General features: G+C 38.8%; 2 protein-coding genes across 3 annotated transcripts; one reads left to right on the top strand and one right to left on the bottom strand.

Moving 5' to 3' along the window:
• Positions 1–165: 165 nt before the first annotated feature.
• Positions 166–3,859, top strand: rchy1 (ring finger and CHY zinc finger domain containing 1). 2 transcript variants are annotated; one of them, XM_049762936.1, is made up of 9 exons: positions 166–326; positions 768–887; positions 1,086–1,201; positions 1,340–1,418; positions 1,514–1,558; positions 1,659–1,717; positions 1,853–1,882; positions 2,000–2,120; positions 2,292–3,859. In XM_049762936.1, the coding sequence occupies exons 1-9, from the start codon at positions 276–278 to the stop codon at positions 2,502–2,504; spliced, it is 834 nt and encodes a 277-aa protein (XP_049618893.1). In that variant the 5' UTR covers positions 166–275; the 3' UTR covers positions 2,505–3,859. The 2 variants fall into 2 exon arrangements, with proteins under 2 accessions (XP_049618893.1, XP_049618894.1); XM_049762937.2 differs by having other exon boundaries at positions 212–281.
• Positions 3,860–6,414: 2,555 nt separating this feature from the next.
• Positions 6,415–22,307, bottom strand: mxd1 (MAX dimerization protein 1). Its single transcript, XM_049762940.2, has 6 exons — positions 21,499–22,307; positions 20,796–20,895; positions 12,790–12,819; positions 10,486–10,600; positions 10,067–10,226; positions 6,415–9,440 (listed from the first exon to the last, which is right to left on the bottom strand). The coding sequence occupies exons 1-6, from the start codon at positions 21,563–21,565 to the stop codon at positions 9,226–9,228; spliced, it is 687 nt and encodes a 228-aa protein (XP_049618897.1). The 5' UTR covers positions 21,566–22,307; the 3' UTR covers positions 6,415–9,225.
• Positions 22,308–22,427: the final 120 nt, after the last annotated feature.

Below are 22,427 nucleotides of genomic sequence, written 5' to 3' on the forward strand. Positions count from 1 at the left end.
TCATTGCAACGCCACTTAATGTACATAAATAATAAATATAGAAATTCATGTCATTTGATTTCGTATATTTGTCATTTTTGCACAACACGTAATGATGTCAGTGAGATCCCGCATCTCCTGAGCATGACAGTATCCGGCTGCATCCAAGGGTAGGCAGTATAAGATATAAATAGTCGCATAGCGTAAAACAACAAAGACGAAGAAGAAACCGTAGACATGCAACTATATGATGAACTCGAAGAAGAACAGTTAAGCATATTGACGGTAGCACAAACATGGCGGTACGTGCAGGTTGTGAACATTATGCGCGGAGCTGTTTATTGAAAGTAAGTTTAGAAGTGGCCCCCTTCTCATACGCAAATACCAAATGCTATTAATATGTACGATGCAGCCCTGGTACGATAATTTTGTTGATTGACGCTAACACCATGCCAGCCTCTGCTACTTTAGGTCTGTCTGTAATTTAATGTGCGTTCCTTCAGTTTTTTCAGGTGCATATCCTAAGTGCGTTGCTTTATATTATATCTTTTATTTATTATAGAGTATGCCATTATTTAAAAAGATGTTGTTTAGCGATGCTCAAGTATGTTAAACCATGTGCTTTACACCATTCATTTCAAATGTCATCGTTAGTGTAATTTTGTGTATTTTTTGCGCTGTGACTCTACGATCTTCTCTAATATCAGTATCCTAGTACAATTCCCAGGATCAATCGCTGAAGATAATAATATTGCTAATGCCAACAATAATATATTTGTGTCACCCAGGCTCCTTGCTGTGGTAAACTGTATGTGTGTAGGCTGTGTCATGATGCAGAGGAGAACCACCAGATGGACCGATTTAAAGTGGAAGAAGTGCAATGTTCTGGGTGTCAAACATTACAACGGGTAAATTATATCATAATCCTTTACTCTCTTAATACACTTGCACAATCAAATGACATTGTTATTTTGTATATGCCTAAATTTACAGGACTTTAAAATTTAATGTATTTTGTAAACCATTGATTTACGAGACCGGATTGTTTATTGCAATGTTTCTCTTAAAGCACCGTCGTCTAAATATGAGATCTTCCTCTTTTCTAGGCACAACAGGCATGTCAACAGTGTCATGTGCAATTTGGGGAGTATTACTGTGACATTTGCCATTTGTTTGACAAGGATAAGAATCAGTACCACTGTCATCCCTGTGGCATATGTAGGTGAGTCAATACATTAGCCAATTCCCATTTTTGTTACTTGTATCGTTGTATAAACATGTAAAAAAAAAAATAATAATAAGTGAATTGATGTGCGCTCTTAAACAATCAGTGTAATTTATTCACTTTTGATCCCTTCAGGATTGGGCCAAGAGAAAAGTATTTCCATTGTGACAAGTGCAATTTGTGTTTAGCGCAGGACCTCCAGGGGAACCACAAAGTGTGTGCATCTCCTTGAACACTTTACTTAAATATTTTTTATTATTTTTTTTAGAAACTGAATCTTAAGAATTTGTTGTACTTTCTATCTTCCAGTGTGTTGAGAATGTTTCCAGGCAGAACTGCCCTGTTTGTATGGAGGTAATGAAATATGTTTAATGGGTCTCGTGTAAGAGAAGGAAAGCTGAATATGTTGCTTCCTGATTCATTTACAGACTTCATGTTTTGTGTGCACCAACAGGATATCCACACGTCTCGAATTGGAGCGCACGTTCTTCCCTGCGGTCACCTTCTCCATAAGTATAACTTTTAACGCTTCCATACAATCTCTGTTTGGTTTTTAATCATTAAATATATAAATATTTAAAAATATAAATAAGCATCAGCAAAGCACGCTTAGGGCGTAAAGGTCCAAGATATTTTTTTTTCTTGCAGGAGCTGTTTCGATGACATGGTCAGAACAAGGTACAGTATGTCTATTGCACGATAATTGCCATATAGCTTTTCTATGTACTAGTAATATACATATCTCAGTCAATCTTGTTTTCTTATTCATGCATTACTACTTTGTCTTTGTTGTAGTGCCTATCGCTGCCCTCTATGTATGCACTCTGTTTGGAACATGAAGGAACACTGGGAACAAATTGACATAGAGATTGCCCAGTCACCGATGCCCACTGAATACCAGGGTACCTCTGTCAAAGTACGATGCATTTGTTTTAAATTAATTACTGTTTGATTGATGACAAATGAGAACAAAAATTTGGTGCACACACAGGGTATTACATGTATTATTTATGCCATTAAAAATGAAAACAAAATAACTTTACTTTGCTTTTAATTATTTTTTGTTCGTTTCTTTCCCTTGCTCAAGATTATGTGTAACGACTGCCAAGCCCACTGTACGGTGCCTTTCCATGTCCTAGGGTTGAAGTGCAGTGACTGCGGCTCCTATAACACTGCACAGGATGGAGGTCTCATTGAGCAGCCTCAACAGCAGCACCCAGAAGAGCCAGATAGTGACAATGAGCCAGAGACGAATGCAGAGCAGCCACATGATGCATCTGAGACAGCTATGCCACATTAGCACATAAATGGTTTCATTTATTAATGAATTTGTAGAATTGTTGTACTACCGTATTTTCCGAACTACAAGTCGCTCCGGAGTACAAGTCGCACCAGCCATAAAATGCATAATAAAGAAGAAAGACATATAAGTCGCACTGGAGTATAAGTCGCATTTTTGGGGGAAATTTATTTGATAAAATTCAACACCAACAACAGACATGTCATCTTGAAAAGTAATTTAAAAAATTTGAATAGAGGCAACAACAGGCTGAATAATTATACGGTATGCTAACGTTACATGACACATAAAGAACGAACGTGCCTGACGTAACATTGAGTTATTCACAAATACACTCAGTTACAGTACAGATTTGAAACGCATCCACACACTTGAACAGGACGGGGCTAAAATTCAAGTATTTTTTTACGTTTATTTATGATATTAGTCAACTCATTAGTAAACTTTTGAATTGCTGTTAAAATTATTATTCAATATGTTGTGCATCTCGTGTACAATGACAGTCTTGACGTTTTGGCAGCAGATCATTAGTTGTGCGTATGCATGGTCTGAGGATGTTCTAAATTTCTTTGCAGAGTATGCGCAAATTCAAGTGTTCGTTAAATGTGTACGCATGTTTTCCGCAAAAAAAAATGTGTACGCATGTTAGTAAATGATGGGCACTAATTTACACTTTTTTTTTTATATTGATTGTAAACACTGCAAGTGGCTGAAGATCAGTCCAGGGTGAACAATGCATCTCGCCCAGTTGTCTGGTATAGGCTCCAGTGAAACTGTGACCCTAATGCAAATGTTACCAAAACTAGATGGAAACTGAGAAATTACCAATTATTCCATCCTCCATGAGTTTGAAGGGAACTAATCTGTTTCATTATATTGTACAGGATGTTTTCACTTTCAGTCAGTCATTGGAATATGGTTATCAAGTACTGAACTGTATTTTCTGTTAAATTGGGGAGATCTGAAGTTTTTTCTGTTAATCATAGTTGCTAAATTTGATCACAGTCATAAGAAATTACTAAATCGAACCATTCCTTTTATGACTGTATGTGTAAATATTGATATAGTAATTTATTGATAATATAATTTTCAAATACAGCCATCAAATCTCAAATTTGTAATCAATGGGCTACAAATTTTACTACATACACTAAAGATCTACCTGGTAACTTGATAAGTAATGTGATGTACGTGAATCATAAGTCTGCTCCAGGGATCTTAAATGAAAGTGACCTCAATTCATATTTTTAATGACTGGCTGCATGGACTCAGCACATTGTATCCTTGTTTTTTGATTTGTCTAATGAATGCAGTACTCTTAAATCAAGTAAATAAAGTTGTAGTTTACTGTACAACACACTTGTATTCGTGTGAATCTCCAAAATGTAGTTTTTGTTTATGCATGCAGTTAACAGTGGTGTAATACAGCCACACACAACAAGATGGTGCTGTCCTTTTAGCAGACATGGCATTGTCACGATTTGCTAAAAATGGCGGACAGAAGGCAACATCAACGCCTCATTTTCCTGCACAGTGCATAGATAAAAATAGAATGACCAGAGCACGTGCAACGCCAAATAATTGTTAATATGCAAAAGAAATTTATTATGGAATTGTTTCCTTTTATCTGAATTTGACCATTCAAATGTTAACAAAATGTGCAATAGCTGAACATTATCTAGCGTAGTTATAAAAGAAATAGCTAAGAATACTTTGAGACTGCTCATATTGCCACATGAATAAAATGATATGATTTCAATTCATAATAAAAACGTTTTTTAGGTTCATGTTAAATATCAAATATAGTTAGCAACCATATCGCATATTACATGTTTTTCCAGTATCATGCAACCTTACTATAAATAATAAACATATCATAGTAGTGTATAAGTGCATCACATCAGGCAATGTCTGAAATGTGTACGTTTAATGACAAACAAAATTCAGGAATGCTGATAATGCTTTCGATAGTGTCAGTTTGTCATTTAGGCCGTAGTGCTTTTGCTGTCCATGCACAATAAATGCAGTTCCAGAATGTCAGTGAGGCCATTTGCTCTCCAGGAGAGTAGCTACTTTGAAACAGCCTTCCCTTTGTTGGTTTGATATGCCAGGTGTTGCAGCAAACATCTCCCAACCGAGTGTCGTGCAGACCACCATCTCCTCAGATGCACTGATTGCTTGTGATGTGCACTTCTCACTCCATTCCCCTGGGATCCCCTTTACTCACGTGCAGTTGATCGTCTCCATCTGTTTGCTATCCTCGATATATACAGTCTATTTACATATAGGCTCCCTTGTTCTAGAGCCACAATCAAATTGGATATACCGTACATAATACTCAACATCACCATTTGTTTACAGTATTCAGTAAAATTGCAAGGTCCGAGGTAATTATAGTTAACAAAAAGTAACCAAATAACTAAAGCTGATAAAACATTTATGTTAACATAATAAAGTAAAATGTTTTTAAAGATACAAAAAAAAAAAAAACATCTTCCTTTTATAAAATTAACATTAATAATAGCATCATTATCATCAGACATGAGCTTTTGGAGTTCATTTTAAACGCATGTGTAAAGCTGTTCATTCGTAGCTTCAGAAAAGGGAAGATCAGTTTTTTGATAGTTGCAATTTTTTTTACTTTACTACGCAATACCTGGTGACCCTATTTCTCCTAACTTGCATGTGACAAATTCTTCATACACCAAAAAAACACCAAAACAAACAAAAAAAACATACCTATAAGTGTATTAATCTAACATGCAGGTTTTTGGGTGTGGGAGTACAAAAGGCTGAAATTGAAATTTGAACCTTAAATATCAAACGGTGTGGCAAATAAGCTAAAGTGATAATCCAAAAATATTTTACTAATTCAACTTAGTTTAATAAACTGATTAACTAACAATCAATGAATTCCTTACAAGTAAACATAATCATGAGATCAATCAATTCAGTCAGAGTTGTGAAGACACAGAGGAAGTCATTATTTGCAACGTGATTGTCTGACTGTAGATGCAGTCAATCAATCCCAGGAGTCTAACCTTGTTGTCTGCAGCAACTACACACGTCAATATTTGTGTAAGTGTAAAGCTTGGGTGTGTAAGGCAAACGGTGGTCATAACTACTAATTTAACAAACAAAGACACTGAGGGGTCAGGAAGAAGGTTCTCTTACACACACACAAACAATGCCAAAATGTGTCTCTGTCCTTGGCACTGATTCAAGATGGTATGGAGATATGACCACATCACTGCACGCACACACACGCACATAAATAAATACAAACTTACAGAACTTTGTTAATGATAGTTACCCAACACATACAAGCAAGTAGACTGTCATCACACTGATTTAATTCTTAAACTATAATCGTTATTTATTTCCTTCTCATGCTACTAACAAAACCTATCAAGAAATACAATTTAAATGGATTTTGGTACAGATATGAAAGCTGTATCTGAAAGATGTTGGCTACGAAATTGGTTGGCTCCGGAGCTTTAACGTCTTTTTGTTTTCCCAATTCATTTTCTTTTGGCTGCCATCTAACTAACAATTAGCACCATTCCAAAAGGGAAAAAACATCCTTGAACACCCCCATCTTCTCTTTCCCTGGCTTTTGGGTGTGCAATAGTCAGATGGCTATGATCATACAAACCTTGAATTTGGCAAGTAGATTCTGAAAACACTGGCGTGAGCCAGCCTGCCGTGTCCTTCATGTGTTGTACAAAAAGCTCCTCATTACTGCTCATGCCAACCCAACCCTGATTATTTATTACTCACCAACAAAAACATTGGCATTGTTGAAGCCCTTAGAACAGGCTCCCCAGATCGAATTTGGACAGCCCTGCTTTGGAACTTATATGAAAGTATTTTGCGTGTCATGAAAAAAATAAAGACAATGTCAAGGTGCTAGGTAGATAAACAAGGGTTTCAAAGTTATTTATTATTTCCACTGGCAAATATAAATTGCGGCCACAAATTGTAAATTGTTTCAGTTGTCCAATTCTTAAAAATTAAGTGCACAAAATGTCCACCTTTAGGTTGATGTTAAACACACAGAAGAAATGAGCCGCCTTAGAGGAAAGGCAGCATCAGGTGACAATGATATTCATGGCAAAATGATTCTGAGTATGTGTGTGGTTGTGTTCATGAACGACAGCACGTCTCAAAACATTTCAACAGATCGTATTCAAACATGTAGTACATTTTTGTTGGGTTTTTACATTTTAGGTCAGTTTAAGGCAATACTAGCCACAAAAGTATGCACAAATCAAATAACATACAAACATGAACAAAAGATCCATCAGTGCTGGTTGTTCTTTGAGACTGAACACCCGCCTCATGACATAGGTGTTGAAAGCACCAGGGCCACCAGGGCCTCTCCATTCACCACATACATGCCTGACCTGAACCACAGATGCCAGTGTGTGTGCGCGCGTGTGCGCGCGTATGTGCGCTCGTGTGTGCGTATGTGTAGTGGGGGTTAGGGTCAGGCACACACATGCAGATTGGTGGAGGACAAGGCCATGGATGGGGGGAATTAAATGCTAAGTATAACACATGAATATTGTTTTAAGCGCACAATTTTCCTTTTGGCATTATACAACAAAAATGTTTTACTGGTGCCTTCAAATGCCTCTATTCCTCTAAATAATTCTTACTTGCACACTTGGCTATTGATTTCTTTCATTTCAATAAAATTTGCAAACTTTCTGGTAGTAAATACCTGCTTATGGGCTCCGTTTTTTTTTTTTTTTTTAAATTCAACAGTAAGTCATACAAACAATTGAACTCAAATGTTGGAACCACACCAAAACAAAAACCCTTTGTGGTGGCCAAATTTTGAGGGCTGCCTGTCTTGATTTTATCGAGATGCACATAATCAATTGCCCAGGGTTGCGACACATACATGCACGCATCAGTGAATTTGTACTTTTCAACACATTCCATTTGTATGATTTCTACACCGTTCCTGTCTGGTTGAAGGGGGTTAAGCTCACACAAAGCAGCATTCCACACTCAGAAAACTAATATCTATTTTTGTGTTTTTGTTCTTTTTTCCACCTTATGTATTCATTTTTGTGTACCATTTTCATGCTCGGATATATTGGCCGTGGCATTCGGGGGTGGGGGTTGCTTCTCAGACACACTGGCTGCAGGACGGAGGACTTCTACATTCAAAACATACTGCAAATCCTCACTGTGTAAGTGTCTTTCTGACCAAGCAAGGAGATAGGACTTTTTTGTTGCGCCTTGATGGCGGCCACACTACTATACTGCTGCCACTGGCACCACCATAAACCTTTTCTGTTTTATATTTTTTCTATTGACTTTTTTTTATCTTAAACAGCAAAACACAATCAACCACAGGGAAACATTTCATCTTCTAAGAAATCTGTGCCAAACCTTCCAACGGACACAAAGCCTTGAGGCACAAGAGACGTTTCTAAATATTCTATGGATTGACTAAGCTGTGCAAACAAACTACACATGTGAACCGTCACAATAAGAACAAAGGCTATGTGGAACTAATTAAATATATATTTATATTAATCTCTAGCTTTTATCAGATCTAATAAATACTTCTGATAGACATCTGTGAACTATTTACATGACTGTAGATGTACATTTCTTACAAAACAATAAATAGGTATCAAGGCAAGACAAAAGAGAGGGTCTTTCAGGCATTCACACAGAATCGAGTCCTCGGTTGGTTGGTACGCAGTAAAATCTAAAGCGGGTACAGTATTGTATTTTTGGGTGATAGCAGGAAAATTTACGAACCACCAAAAAAAAAAAAAGCTCTCAGCCTTCACTTGCTAACCTAGTGGAATGTTCCTCAGCCTCTTGACTTAGTCAGTAGACTTTTCCATCCCAGGTTACACCTGGTCAAGAAGTGGTGAATATTAATGCACCAAAACATTTTTGCAAAGAGGGGCGGGTGGATGGTCAAAGAAAGTGACAGGTGACCACTGTCATTGCCAGGCAAACATGGACATACACACACACATACATACTAATACATACCCATGAAAAACACCACAGTCATCAGAGTGGCAGACAGTATCACCACTAAACCAAAAAGGTCAGGGTGAAATGCCTTGCTAGTGAGACTCATATTGCTGTTCCGCCGTGTGCCCTTCAAGTGTTATTAAACACCCTATAGATGACTTCCAAAGTACGAAAGCGAGGGTTGACATGTTGATGTTTATAAAAAACAGATGACTGGCTGTGGTGAGCTGGGCAGAAACAAAGGCCCACTTGTGTGGCACACCTTTTGAAGCACCGTCTTACATCAAGAAGCAATGATGGAGTATGTCTGTCTGTGGTGAAATCTCATAAGTGCTTCCCGTACCCCTTGATACATTAAAAAAAGAGGCAGTGGGATATTGTAAAGTAACATTCTCTGGCTGAAAGTTGCATTTGTGATGGACGGAGGGAGAAATAGGGGAGGACCCGACTCGTTTGATTGGTGTAGAGTCGGTCACATTTAACGACCGTCAGATAATGATGGGCTGGCTGTGGGCGGGTTTCTTCAAGGTGCTCAGTCAGGGTGGGAAGTTGACATGGGGCACAGAATCTGCAGAGGCCTGGCTTGATGAGCCTCAGAATTGGGTTAGTTCTGGTAAGGTGGGAGAGAGGGTGAGGGTCTTGAGGTGGTTATACAACCGGGTCATGGCAAAACATTCTTGGAACGGGAATAGAGGAGACGGGAGATGGACTAGTGACCAGTGAGGTTTATAGTGCCGCAGGCCGGCTGCTTGGCCCTCTCCTGAGTGTCCTGCAGGCGCCGCAGGCTGGCACTGGCGTAGCCCTCATCGCTGCAGCTGCTGCGCAAGCTGCCCCGCTCATCCCCTGAGTCACTCACGCTGCTGGTGCTCCACTCCAGATCACCCAGCAGGTAGTCTGTTCCCTCCACGTCCACATCCAGGTCCTCTGTGGGCAACAGGGAAGAAGTAGGATTTGTTAGAATGACCACTAAGAACATTAGGCCGAACTTATCAATGTCTATATCCCAGGCCATTTAAATCTATGAAATTTAGAGCAGTAAAAAAATAAAATAACGCATTTTAGGGTGAAATCCGATTATTTTTGTGTAAGCATTCACATTACATATTAAAAGAGACATTAGCGTGTGAACGAATGCATCGCCAAAGTGCATGCGCAAAAGAAGAGGTGACGTCACTCGCAAGATAGTGTGTACGAAAGTTTATTTTGAATTGCATTTCATAAATTAAGGCATTTTTTAGCCTTTACAGTCACAACTTTTGCTGTTTTCATTTGCTTTAGTGTGGACAACATGATATTTTTCCTTTGATCCTGATATTTAGGAATTCGGTCGCGCGCCGTATTGGACAGTTCGAGGGAGCGGGTTCGGCCCGCGGGCGGCCAGTTGATAATCCCTAAATTAAGTAGCTGTGACTATTGTTACAGATGCATTAAATTGCAATTGGGCACAAGGACCAACAGATACAACAGCCAAACAAGGAGAGCTAATCCTCCAAGCAAATATTTTAGACAATTAGCACAAAATGGATAAAAGAATTGCATGCATGACAGACCTTGGTCAGAGTCGGATTTATCAGAGGACACGGTGGAGCCGGTGCTGTCCATGCGGACTCTCTCCACACCGAGCTGCTCCAGACGCCTTCTCAGATGTCTCTGCTCTCTCTGTAACTGTTCTAAGGTGTGCTGGGCTCTTCTGTCACTCTCCTCCAACTTCTGAATAGTGAACAAGAAGAGATGAAATATTACCAATGCGCCAAGCAGTACTGTGTGATACGGTACCGTATAAGTGCACTTCAGGATTTAGTAATCAGAATTATATAATGAGAAAGTGTACTGTATTGCTTGGTGGAAATAAGGCTAGTCTTTTATTTACAATTTTTTTATTGTAATGATTTTACTTTATGATCATTATAAACTGAAGAGTACATATATTATCATTTTTTTTAATTGAGCAAAGTATAACCACACGCACCTTGATGTGATCTTTGGCCTTCATCAGCAGGCTCAGTGTTGTGTGCCTATTGGCATCTGGACCCAAAGGAACCAGAGATTTCAGTCGCTCTAAACACAGACGTAGATGTGCCCGTCTGAAGGCAGAAAGGAGCAAAAAAATAAGACAAAGTTACACATCTTTGAATGTCAAGAAACTAGCAAAACATATTTTTGCGACTAATATTCCCCATGTATAATTTGGATGGAAATCCGATTGGAAAGGTAGCGGAATGATTAACTACTGCAAAGATCTGACCATTACTTTGGTCTACCAAAAGATGCTGCAAATAAACTGCAAATTGAACTAGACCTTTTCAAAGTGTTGACGACTATTAACATTCCTAACCCAACAACAACAATATGAATCTATCAGAAGTCACATGATTAATCTGCCCATCTGTCCTTGACATCTCTTTCACACATTCACATCTAGAGTATCTTCTTTCCACATCTCAATTTACATTTCTGGTATTTGTTAATGTCTGGTGGGTGTTTGAGACCGACTGACCCGGCTGTTATGCAACACACAAAGTGTGTGCGTGCCAGTGTGCATGTGTGAACCTCAGTGAGTGGGAGTGTGTACGTCAGATGTTTTAGCCTACTGTAGAAATGTTTCTTCGGCAACCTAAAGCGAGATGAGCTGATAATTTAATACCTGCTGCAGGTGAAATTCACTGCCAAAATGTACTGTATCATCTAATTGTAGTGTCATTGAACACACAACAGGCTATTTCAATGCAGTTTAAGTTGAATGCACCACGTCATTAAAGAGGAAGTCAACCCCAAATTTTCTATGTACAGTAATATGTTCTGTGCAGCCTATGGTGTTATGACTAATGTTTTGTTTGTGGAATATGAATTAAATTAAATTAAACAATTGCACAATCTGAGCATAGTCTGATCATGGCCGTAGCGGTTAGACATAAATGTAAGACTAGGAAAGCATACATGGTAGTACAGTTTCACATTTGACTTCCAAAGTGCAAATGTCATTACATAACATGCAAATGCTCTAGTCTGCCTTGTGACATAACATGGTCAATGTTTAACGACACTGTCCAGACAATGTGTTCAAGTTACTCAAAAAAAAAAAAAAAAAAAAAAAAAAAGATAGGAGCAGGTTATTTTGGTTAAAGTGCCAGAAGGGGAATGTGTCAATAGGTGACAGACATACGCACTATATAATGTATATAACGCAATAGATCCGTGATGTAGCATTTCTATGAAAACAGAATACAGAAGAAACTGTGTTCTACTAAACTGACTAATAAAAGTATAACAAGGATCAGAATTTAGATAACTAATTATATAATAATAATAAAGATTAAAATACTGTGTTTTTGTTCTGTTTTATAAAATTGGCAAAAGCTAAGTTGTCAGGATAAGCAAGGTATTTTTGCAGTCAAATAATTGACCGTTTAGTAATCTATATATCTCGGTATTGTGAAACCTGATTGACAGAACTTCACATTTCAGAGAGTTTTTTTATTTACTTGCTGGACTTTGCTTTGTATTTATTATTCATGGTTCTGACATGCAGAAAAGTCTTGAGTGGTACTTGAAAATATACCTTGGAGAAATTTTATTATTGCATTACTGCTGAAATGTGCATTATTGGTACAACTGTATGCCACACACCATGGCATCTTCAACATATCAACAGAGAAAATAAGGTGAAAAGGCTTATAATAAATCAATTTGTTTAAGTTACGTGCGCTTATAGCGAGGGGCAACGCAAGATTTGTTTCGCTTGTTGTTATGGCGAGTAACCGGGAAAGGCTGAGTAAGTCATCGCCGCATGTGACTTAGTGGACCAATCATGGGTTAGAATGAGAGCGTGCGTTCTATGTGCAGCAACAATTTCTGTCGTGCACGCGGCAAGCGTTGCAGATGTGTCGCCGACGTTCAGCGGCCAAATGATGCAATTGGGCCGTTGGCGCCCAGGGCTCAGAACTACCTTTACAGAAGGTTCAGTTTGCATGTCAACTGATGAACTTTCACTTAATTGATGACCTCATTTATACCGTGTTACTACAAATGTTATTTGGGGGAACTGGATTCATTGTCCAGCAATAATCAAACTGAGCTGTTTAAGTAGGACAAATATGTTGCACTTTGATAAACTGCTCATCAACGATTGTCCATGGTTTCTTCACATCCTTAAAGAGATTGCATTGGAAAGATATGGGATCAGGAATCAGATGTTTTTGTGGATTGAGGAACAGCCCATTGTATACATTATAAGATTACACTAGGCAAATGGAATAGAGTGGTGTTTACATACCTGTTCTTCTCCATTTCATTGTGTGTTGACCTGTGGAGACAAAGGAAGACATGAACAAGAAAACAAAACAGGGTAGCCCTCTGCGTGTGTGTAATTACTGCAGTCTCACAGCGTACTGTGGGGGTGTGAGAATGAAAGCGAGTGAGAAAAGGCTGTGTGGGAGGTTGTGGCAGTCCGAGTAGGCTAATGTGAGTTTCAAGGAAAATGGACTAAAGGAAGATTGGGTTTTGTAAAGCCTGCACTTCATTCTTTGGAGGAGAGCTGTGGTTTTTCAAAAAATATACTTGGACAGGTGAAGAGGTGGGCAAATTGTAAACATATAACCACAAACATTAAGACTATGCCACTTAATATTGCCTGATTATCCATTGAATGCAACACAGTAGGGAGGGGGAAGTAACAGTGCTGAAAGTGAGTAACAAGATGATATTCTGCCCTATTTGTGAAGTTCAAATCAATCAATGAGTATCGTGGGTCGATAAATTGTATCGGTGGAGATTTGCCTGACCTATGCAAAAGAGTGTGGAGGTGTTTGAGGGAAGAAGATATCTCCGCATTCTCGATCCAGACTACTGCCTCGACTGATCCTTTGACCCAATGTCCAAAATTAGCCTCTGCTCCTTCATCTCAGAGGACTCTAAATTGCACTGGCACATGTTTTTTCTTGGTCTGAGAGAAGCCATTACTCCTGCCAACTGAGATCCAGTGAAGGACCTTTGAAAATTATTTTGGAAATGATTGTTCATTGCGTGCATGCATGCATGCGAAACAACACTAGGGGTATCATCTTTTGGTGCACACAACCGCGCTGGCCCCCTCCAACTGAATATGAATTCCGACAGAGCTCAGACAGCCGCTTGTGACATAACAGCGCTGGCAGGAGAACACGACCACTCATTCAGACCCGATTTCAGTCTCTGACCCGTCTCCGTTTCGCTAACTCTGCTCGAGTTTCTTGGCAAATATACTTGCAGGACAGATAATCTCTTCCAAAATTGTAATATCCAGCTCAAAGTGTGCTGAAATTCAAGCTGGCAGCCAGGTTGGGACACATTACACACAAACACAAAACTGTTGGGACCCCTCTGTAATTAAAAGAAATGCCCCGAATGATCACTTGAAACGTGAACTTGACAGAATAATAAATACAGAGTAATAAATACAAACTTATTGAAAATCAGCAGATAAAAATCAGATATTGCTTTTAAGTACTGGTTCAACAAAATCCTCCACACTTCTATTTTCTGGACTGCTTATCCTTAACAGGGTCCCAGGTTTGGTGGAGGTTATAACTAACCAATGAAACAGATCTAGAGCTTTTTGTCAAGGCACATGAAGTCTATGTTGACAGAATCATAAAAAGAAAACACCACTGTCCCAATTGTGAAACATGGGGGAAGCTTAATCACAGTATGCTTTGCTAGATCAGCTAGATCCAGACCAGAGATCTTCAATGAATAGGTCAATGAAAGGTCTGGCTGCAATGGATTTTCAGGGCAAAGGTCTGGAATATTTTGATTAATGTGGCCAACGCATGCATCCATTCTCTGTGTCACTAACATCACAAGAATTGCAGGTGTGCTGGAGCCTGTCCCAACTGACTTTGGGTGAGATGGGGTGCCCGAAACTCGTCGCTGGCCAATGGTCTGGCACATACAGATAAACATAACACCAACATTCACACCTATGATTTTTTTTTTTTTTAAATTAACATAACATATATGAGTTCAAAGAAAGGTCTTGTGAAGATATGAGGAACAACATTTGAGATGGCTTCTGGGAAAATAGCAATTATACATTCTTAAAAAAAAACGATTTTCAAAGAACCATTGTCCATAGCCACCCCACAAATGCCCTCAACCAAAAGAGTTGATTGGCTCATTTTGCTCTGGTAAACACAACAGGAGCTACCATGTGCACCGTCTGTGAAAGCGGACTGTCGGAGAAAATCCAGCATAACAATGCACATACAGGTTGACGGTGGGATGGCATGAGACTGACCTTGACTCGGTCTAGGCTTGGATCGCTGCCTGCCATTTAAAGATAGCTGTTCTAGACTGCTCTTGTACGTATAATCAGATTATTAAAGATGAATAAAAATACACTGTAGACTTTTGACGTTGTGCATGCATTTGACCGACTTGGTAAAACCGAAATGTGTGACCACGCATCTCCCCTTTGCCGGATGATTGTGATCTGCTGGCACTATACATTTGACAGGGAAGCCTTCATGTTAGGGATTAAGAATTATGAACTGTATTGCAGGCATGCCTCAGATAGCTTTCATGCTTAATGACCCCAGTTAAGACACCATCGAGTAGAAAGCCTAATTCAGTTGAACCTTACAGTACATTAGCTAATGGAGACATTAATTATACTACAGGCTCAATGACACAATGACAGCCTGGAATATACTATATGGTACGTTTTGTATGGAGAAAACAATGTTCATTACAAATAGAGCTACTTGTAGTCATTTTTTCATAAGTGAATAACAGAACACTTGTGACAAGAATTTTGAGTGTTGTTGTGTTTGGTCTGTCGTGGTGAAGAAGGAGCTGAGCCGAAGGCAAAATTCCTAATTCACCAGTCGATCTATATCCCTACCCTCACCTACGGTCATGAGCTGTGGCTCGTGACCAAAAGAACAAGATACAAGCAGCTGAAAGGCGTTTCCTCCACATGGTGTCGGGGCACTCCCTCAGAGCTAGGGTGAGAAACTCTGTCACTGCAAGTTGACAAGATGGTAGGTGACTAGGTAGAGGCAAGTTCCCTGCTTAAGCTGCTGCCCCAGCGATCTGACCTCAGATAAGCGGAAGAGAATGATGATGATGGTTCGAGTCATGATGGATGAAGTAAAACTCATAGAGCATATCTTCAAATCAATATTGTTTTTACTAATACAGGGCACCAAATTATTTTTTTTTTACTAGAAAACACAGTGGCTCCTAACTTGAAATATAAAGGTGCAAGTAGAAAATTTAAGGTCGCGCACACTAAGTTGAGTGAAGTACAGTACTGTAAATGTATTTTTACTAAATTATCAATAAATGGACTGGAGTCTGGACTCAGAGCAGAATTTTGTCACCAAGAAAGAATATTTAGGAAGAGTATCGGTAAAAAAAATAAAATTTACTGGTTGCATGGGTGTGAGTACAGTATAGATGGAAAATGTATTTACACTGTCACAAATTTTCAGAACAAAATGTCATTTAGGGGCAGTCTGAATCCCTGTCACATATTTATGATTTACTATCATATATTATTTATTATGATTGTTTAGCTCAGAAGTTGAAGATATAGAACACCACACCTTGCTCAATATTGTGTCTGACAACGCTACGCACAGCACCTTCTAAAATATGTCATTGGTGTTCTGTTTTGTTTTTAGAAAGGGAATATGTACATAAAAGTAGCATTACAGTGAAATAGCCTAATGCCCAGAATGATGAAAGATAAGATGAAGAACCTCTCAGGGCGGCGAGCATATAAAGGACTCCATTTATCTCCTCAACAAGGATGCAGCATTTGCATAGTGTATATAGAGTTACTATATAGAGTGTATGTACATGTGGGAGGTGGAGGAGGACTCTCTCCCTCTCGCCTCCCTGCAATAAAGGAGCTGATTCTCTTCCCTACCAAGAGTGGGAACCAAAGGTGGGGGAGGTGTGGGGAGAGAGAGAGAGCGAAAGAGAAAGCGAAAGAGTGGAAGAGAGGAGAAAAGAAAAAGAGAGAAAAGACTCGGGAGGGGAAAGGCACTACAACTGACACATGCACATACATGTTCCCATCCCCCACCACTTACAGATCGACTCTATGGAAAAACAACAGGCAATGGAGGAGCCTCGACTCACACTGAGAAATTCTTTATGAACTCAATCTTTTTTCCCACTTTCTCCACATTTTATGACATGAGTCATTTAAATAGCATTGCCTTTCCCTTCAAGAAATCATAATGTCGTGCCACATTCAATTCAATAACAAGCGCATCTCCAAGTCACTGATTGCAGATGGTGTGGAGATTAGAGGATTGTATGACAGGGAATCACAACAAACAAAAATATCGTCACATCTTTGGCACCTCTCAAATGCAGACATTTCAACCGTGAGCAATTTACTCCACAACGGGACCTTCATTGAACGGAAGACAGCAGCAGCCAAAGATTTCTCTTCATCTTTACCCACTAGCAAATCACAGTTAAATATCCAAACTAGTAGTATTAAAGGGGCAGCAATTTCTAAACTAAATAAAATATGGACCACCAAATTGAATGAAGGAGATCACATGACATTTCTTTCATCAACTTGTCATCCACTTGGTCGACCACTGACTGTATAAAGACTACTTTACATATTGCATCAATAAGTGATAGCATCGTATGATTTTAGCATAATTATATCATAATACCCAGTGAGGGCCATTCCTTCCCAGGGACGGAATGGTCCGTCCATCTGTCCCATCTATTTTGCGAACGGAGGACAAGAAGTTTGAAGAAAAAAGACGGACTAAGCAAAGATGGAAGTGGGTTTTCATTCATCCCCGTAATAGTCACTTTTATTTACACCTTTGCACAATTAAGAGTATTAATTAACTTAGCATGTTTGAGGTTGGAATGTGTAACCAGTTGACCCGGAAAATAGAAATATTATCAGAATGACAGTGAACGCGAATCTTGTGGTTATCCGAGGCAGACTTTAAGCCAGGAAAATATGCTCTTTTGTTGGGGAAGATCTTCGTAGCCAATGTTGAAGCCTCTGCTATAAATGTCCTATGATGTGAATATTGTTCATCATAAATCATCGAAGTAAAAGAATAGCGAAACCCAATCAACTTTGAGCCTGCTTTTATCAAATAACATGTATCCACCACCAGCAATATCCATCAGCATGTATTATTTTTTAAAAAACTTGCTCTTCAGTGTTCACCCTATATTAGTTTCAGCCAAAATGCATTATGACTACAACGTGTCATGTTTCAAAAATATATCCCACCAATACTGCTAAAACCAAGGATGTCACATGAAAAGCTCCAACGGTCACTCCTAATTATAAGCAAGTGTATATAGACGACTTGAGTTGCTGAACTTCACAAGCCCTTCTGTACTGTATTGGAAAGAAGTCCTGGTTACATTTTGCTTTGTATTTCTAACTCAAATGCAACGCTTGCCTTAACATCTGCATGTAAAATTATGTACCTTGAATTACCAGCTCTAAAGCTATTTGTGGAAATGTGTCTACACCGTTGCCATAGTAACACTGGGTCACCAATTTACATAGTCTACTGTAGACATAACACGTCATCTTCTTCATGTTACAACAGATAATCTGATAAAATGTAATACAAGAGCTGCAGTAAAACCTAATGCCTTGAATTACACCTTTAAAAGGTACAAAATAAACATTACGGACAGTACGTTTCTTTTTGAGGTTGTAGTTTGAAGCTGTTTAAAGCTAGTGTAGCTGAATGAGCGAAAACAACTATTAGAATTAAAATTAGTGCATAAGCATACGTAATATTGTGACCAGACATTGTAAGTTACTGTTGTCGTGCAGTAATGTATTTGTTGTACCATATGGCTCTTGGCAATAAGGTGGAGTATTTCTTTCAGTCTTTCTGCTCATCCTCTGCACAAACCTTCTATACATCACAGGTATATCATCACATCACTCTGAAAATCCATCCATTTTCAAGAGTTGCTAATCTACAAGAGTAACTTCCATAACAATCTGTCCGTATTCCATATTTTTCACATTCTAATCAAAAACATGAACATTATGCAACATGATAAAATGAATTTGCATAGTGTGCAATTGCACAAGGCAATCATTGCTCTATAATCAAAATTATTAATGAATTACAGCTTTCATATTGTTATTGTAAGGTATTTGTTGCAGCAACCTTGTCATGGTGCATGACATTTTTTTTTTTTTTTTGCCCAAAATCAAATTTTTTCAAGACTGAATGGCTCAATTTTGTTTTTGTCAAATCAGACCTAGGCCTAATGTAATCACCATTATGGCAATACAGATTTTTGTAACAAAATACAGACCGTACCATTTGGTGTCTCTGCATTTTGTATCTTTTCACGTATACCAGATACTTTTTCAATTAATGATTAAAAAGAAAAGGTTTTTCTTAATCTATAATAACCTAAATAACCACCACCTTAATTAGCTGTTCATCAAATGCACGGACAAAATTAATATTAATTAAAAATTAAAAGTGTACACAGCAACATGAACTGCATCCTCTTTTCCTCTGTAGCCAGAACTTTTCTCATAGCATGCATAAACTGTCAAAAATGAAATAAAGAATGACTCAAACTTGTTTTTATATCTTATTAACAACGGTCACCTCATTTTTGTACTACTTTTACAGTTTGCAAATACTGCATGGACAGATGTGTATTGATGTTGCCAGTTTTGCAACTTAATGTACAGTATTATAAACAATCCTGGAATAGAAAGAAGGAAGATGCCACTCAATAAATGATCAAGTGTTGCGTGCTGAACAGGCCGACTAAACCGTGACCTCACCAACAAAGCAAAGCACACAAACTGAGATGCAGTTGCAACAGAAACCTGTTTTGACTGCATTGATGTATGCAGTACTGTACGTTTCGTTTGAGCAGTCATGTTGAGTTGATTGAGTTGTCAGGGCGGCTCGTCGCTGAAATGTCTCCTGCAGTCACCTTGACTGACCCACTTTGCCTTAACAAGTGGTCAGTGGCCATCAGCCAGACACTTGTTTGGAGCTGTCGCTGCGTGATTTCATCAAGCACAATAAAGAGAGAAATCATAGCTCTTCACCAACAAAGTAGACACATAGAGTCTATGCTAAAAGTCTATACATAACCTTTTTCAAATGCCTGATTGTGATATTGAAACAAATAGACTGAAATAAGTCATTCCAAAATCTTTCCACCACAAAGCTATCATTTTCACAATAAAAAGCTTAGTGATAGACAACCGCTTGTCCTTGTTTCATCTGAAAAGGACATCCTACTGTATATTGTCTTATAAATGGGCACCATGTCTTTAAAATCGGTCAGCAAAATCAACTTAGTTATTGCCTTCCGCTGGTCTCTTTTGATATTAGTCAAACAATGTGAAATCACATGGACCATACTCTGCGTGGCCCCTTGATACAACTAGGATTCACCTTTTTGGGTTTCGTTTTGGGGGGTCCAAAACCCGTCTTTTGTGGACAATGCATATGGGAGCGTTATGAAGATTTATTGAAACATTTTGTTTGAAGTTTATAGAAAAGGTTCCCCCCCAATGTATTTCAATTGCCGTTAAGTATGTGCGGATTTTCGCAATTCACAGGCCGGCCCAGTCCCTATCACCTGCAAATAGCGGGTGTCCACTGGCTTGATTTGAATTGTAATATCACCAGATGGCAGACATGGCCTAGCTGCACTTGCTCTTATGTCCCTGAGTGATGAACAACTTGCTTAGGAACATTTGTAAATCTGGGAAAATAAATAAATAAATAAATGTAAATAGCCGTTTTTTTTTTTTTTTTTTTTAAAAACAGTGGGCCACATCTTACTCTACAGTACTGTATCCACAGCCTGTCGGTGTCCATTGTGTTTGTACCTTGGGGACCTGCTGCAATGTCCTGTACCATAATGTGTGTGGGCCTAAGGCTTTACTGTGGCTTTAGAATGACATGCAGGACATTGGATATTTTATAAATGCATTGAGCATGAAATATTATGCAGCCCTATGTGGCCCCCTGTAGCTCTGTTCCCCTTTATCATTATAATTGCCCATTCCTGATTGAGACTGTGTAGAAGACACATTAACTTCTCCAATACCAAGATGTTATAATGCAATTATAATAATATCATAATACTAAGTGGAAAATGAAAAAGAATTGGATGGGGGATGAGAGATTTATTGCGCAGGAGCATTATGATTATATGCTTGGTGCAGAAATATCTAAAAAAAAAAAAAAAAAAAAAAAAAAAATTTGAAGCCCAGAGGTTATTAACTTTTACCTGCTACTGATGTTTTTCTTGCTTTTGCTCTTCTTTTTCAAATTTTCCCTCTCTCGACTGCTGATGAAGGGTGGCATGGAGGCATAGCCATGCTCAGCTTCTGCAAAGCACAAACACAGTAGCCTTTGGGTCAAACAGTGTCAAAAAGCCAAAATATAGGAAGAGCACATTGTGCTTGTTATTCTTTTATGATTCAGTTGACATATTTGAGATTAATAGGTAATTAACACTATAAAAGTATTCCAAGTCCCATCTTTATGCTGTGTTTTCTCCCCTAAGCCTGGACAATGATGTCATCTTGAACTGGAATAAACCCCACTAGCAAGCCACAACAGTAGAAAAGGAGGGGCTATCGCAAAAACAATATATTTGGCCATCGCATTAATTTTTATTGAAATAAAAATGAAAAATTGATACAATGCAATTCAAGGCAGACCATTCCCATTTATTTTAAGATTACGGTAATCGCACACGTGCATGCATTTGACAATTTGATATAAACATTTCGAGGTTCAGTGTACAGGACTGCTTAGCAAAATACACGAAAAAATAAAATGCAAATGCTCCACGTAAAATAAATTAAGCGTAGATGTGTGGATGGTCGTTGTGATAGCACAAACAAGCCACATAAAGGGGGAGGGGTGTCGCTGCATATTCCTAATGCATAAAATCCATAACAAACATTAATAAAATTGTACTTTACCTCGTTCCCTGCGATCAAGATACTCGGCAGCTTCGATCAGCATCTGCACCATTCCGATAGCCGTCATGTTCAATAATAATAACTGGTATTAAAACAATCCGATGGGGGATCCCGTGGCTGTACACAAACCTCTTCGTTCACACAGCAGCTTTCTCAAACTGTTCTGCCAGCGGTTATTTTAAGGCGAGTATTTGTCTCTCCGATCGAGTATCAACTGGTTGTAAGAAACTTAAAATGTGCCAAGACAAGACAAAGCAAGACACACTTGCTTTCTCCCCCTGGTGCTGTTCCAAAAATGTCAGCTGATGTGGTTCAGGTAGAGACTAGCTTTTAGCTGCTCGGGCTAACTATTTGAGTAGCGATGGATGCTTGACTCTCATTCGAGACAACTGTCAACAAAATGTAAACTAAGTCGTTCCAGAGAGATTCGCGTATGGCTTGGCGCGTTTACAATTTCGAACAATTCTTTCCGAAAAACGGGCTCGGACAAGTTTAGGCTCAGTGACAATTTACTAAACTAGCGATGAAAGTTAGTCACGAATTCCACTAGATGAGTGATTCTGACCTCTCGCCAGGTCCAAAAGCGCAAAATGTTGGCCTCGTTAATTGAGTTACAGAATCTAGGTCTCTATAAAAGTTCATCCGACGATGTCATCCAAACTTATCACTGTTAATAGTTGTTGTGCTAGTTCGTCACGTCAGTCATCATGCCACACGTCTTGTTCGACACTAATTTCGGAGAACGTGACTCTTGCTACCTTCTAAATTGTCTTCCACTGACTGGCTTGTGTTTTCAAGACTCGGATGACAGTCAATTATTGTAGTCCATGGAATAGATTTGCGTGTGCTTAGATATGATTGGTCGTTGGCACCGGTAACTCGGACCTCTATTGGACATTGAAGCTGTCAATCATTTAAATGGTACGCCG

This window comes from Syngnathus scovelli, chromosome 3 (assembly GCF_024217435.2).
Source record: "Syngnathus scovelli strain Florida chromosome 3, RoL_Ssco_1.2, whole genome shotgun sequence".
Taxonomy (NCBI): domain Eukaryota; kingdom Metazoa; phylum Chordata; class Actinopteri; order Syngnathiformes; family Syngnathidae; genus Syngnathus; species Syngnathus scovelli.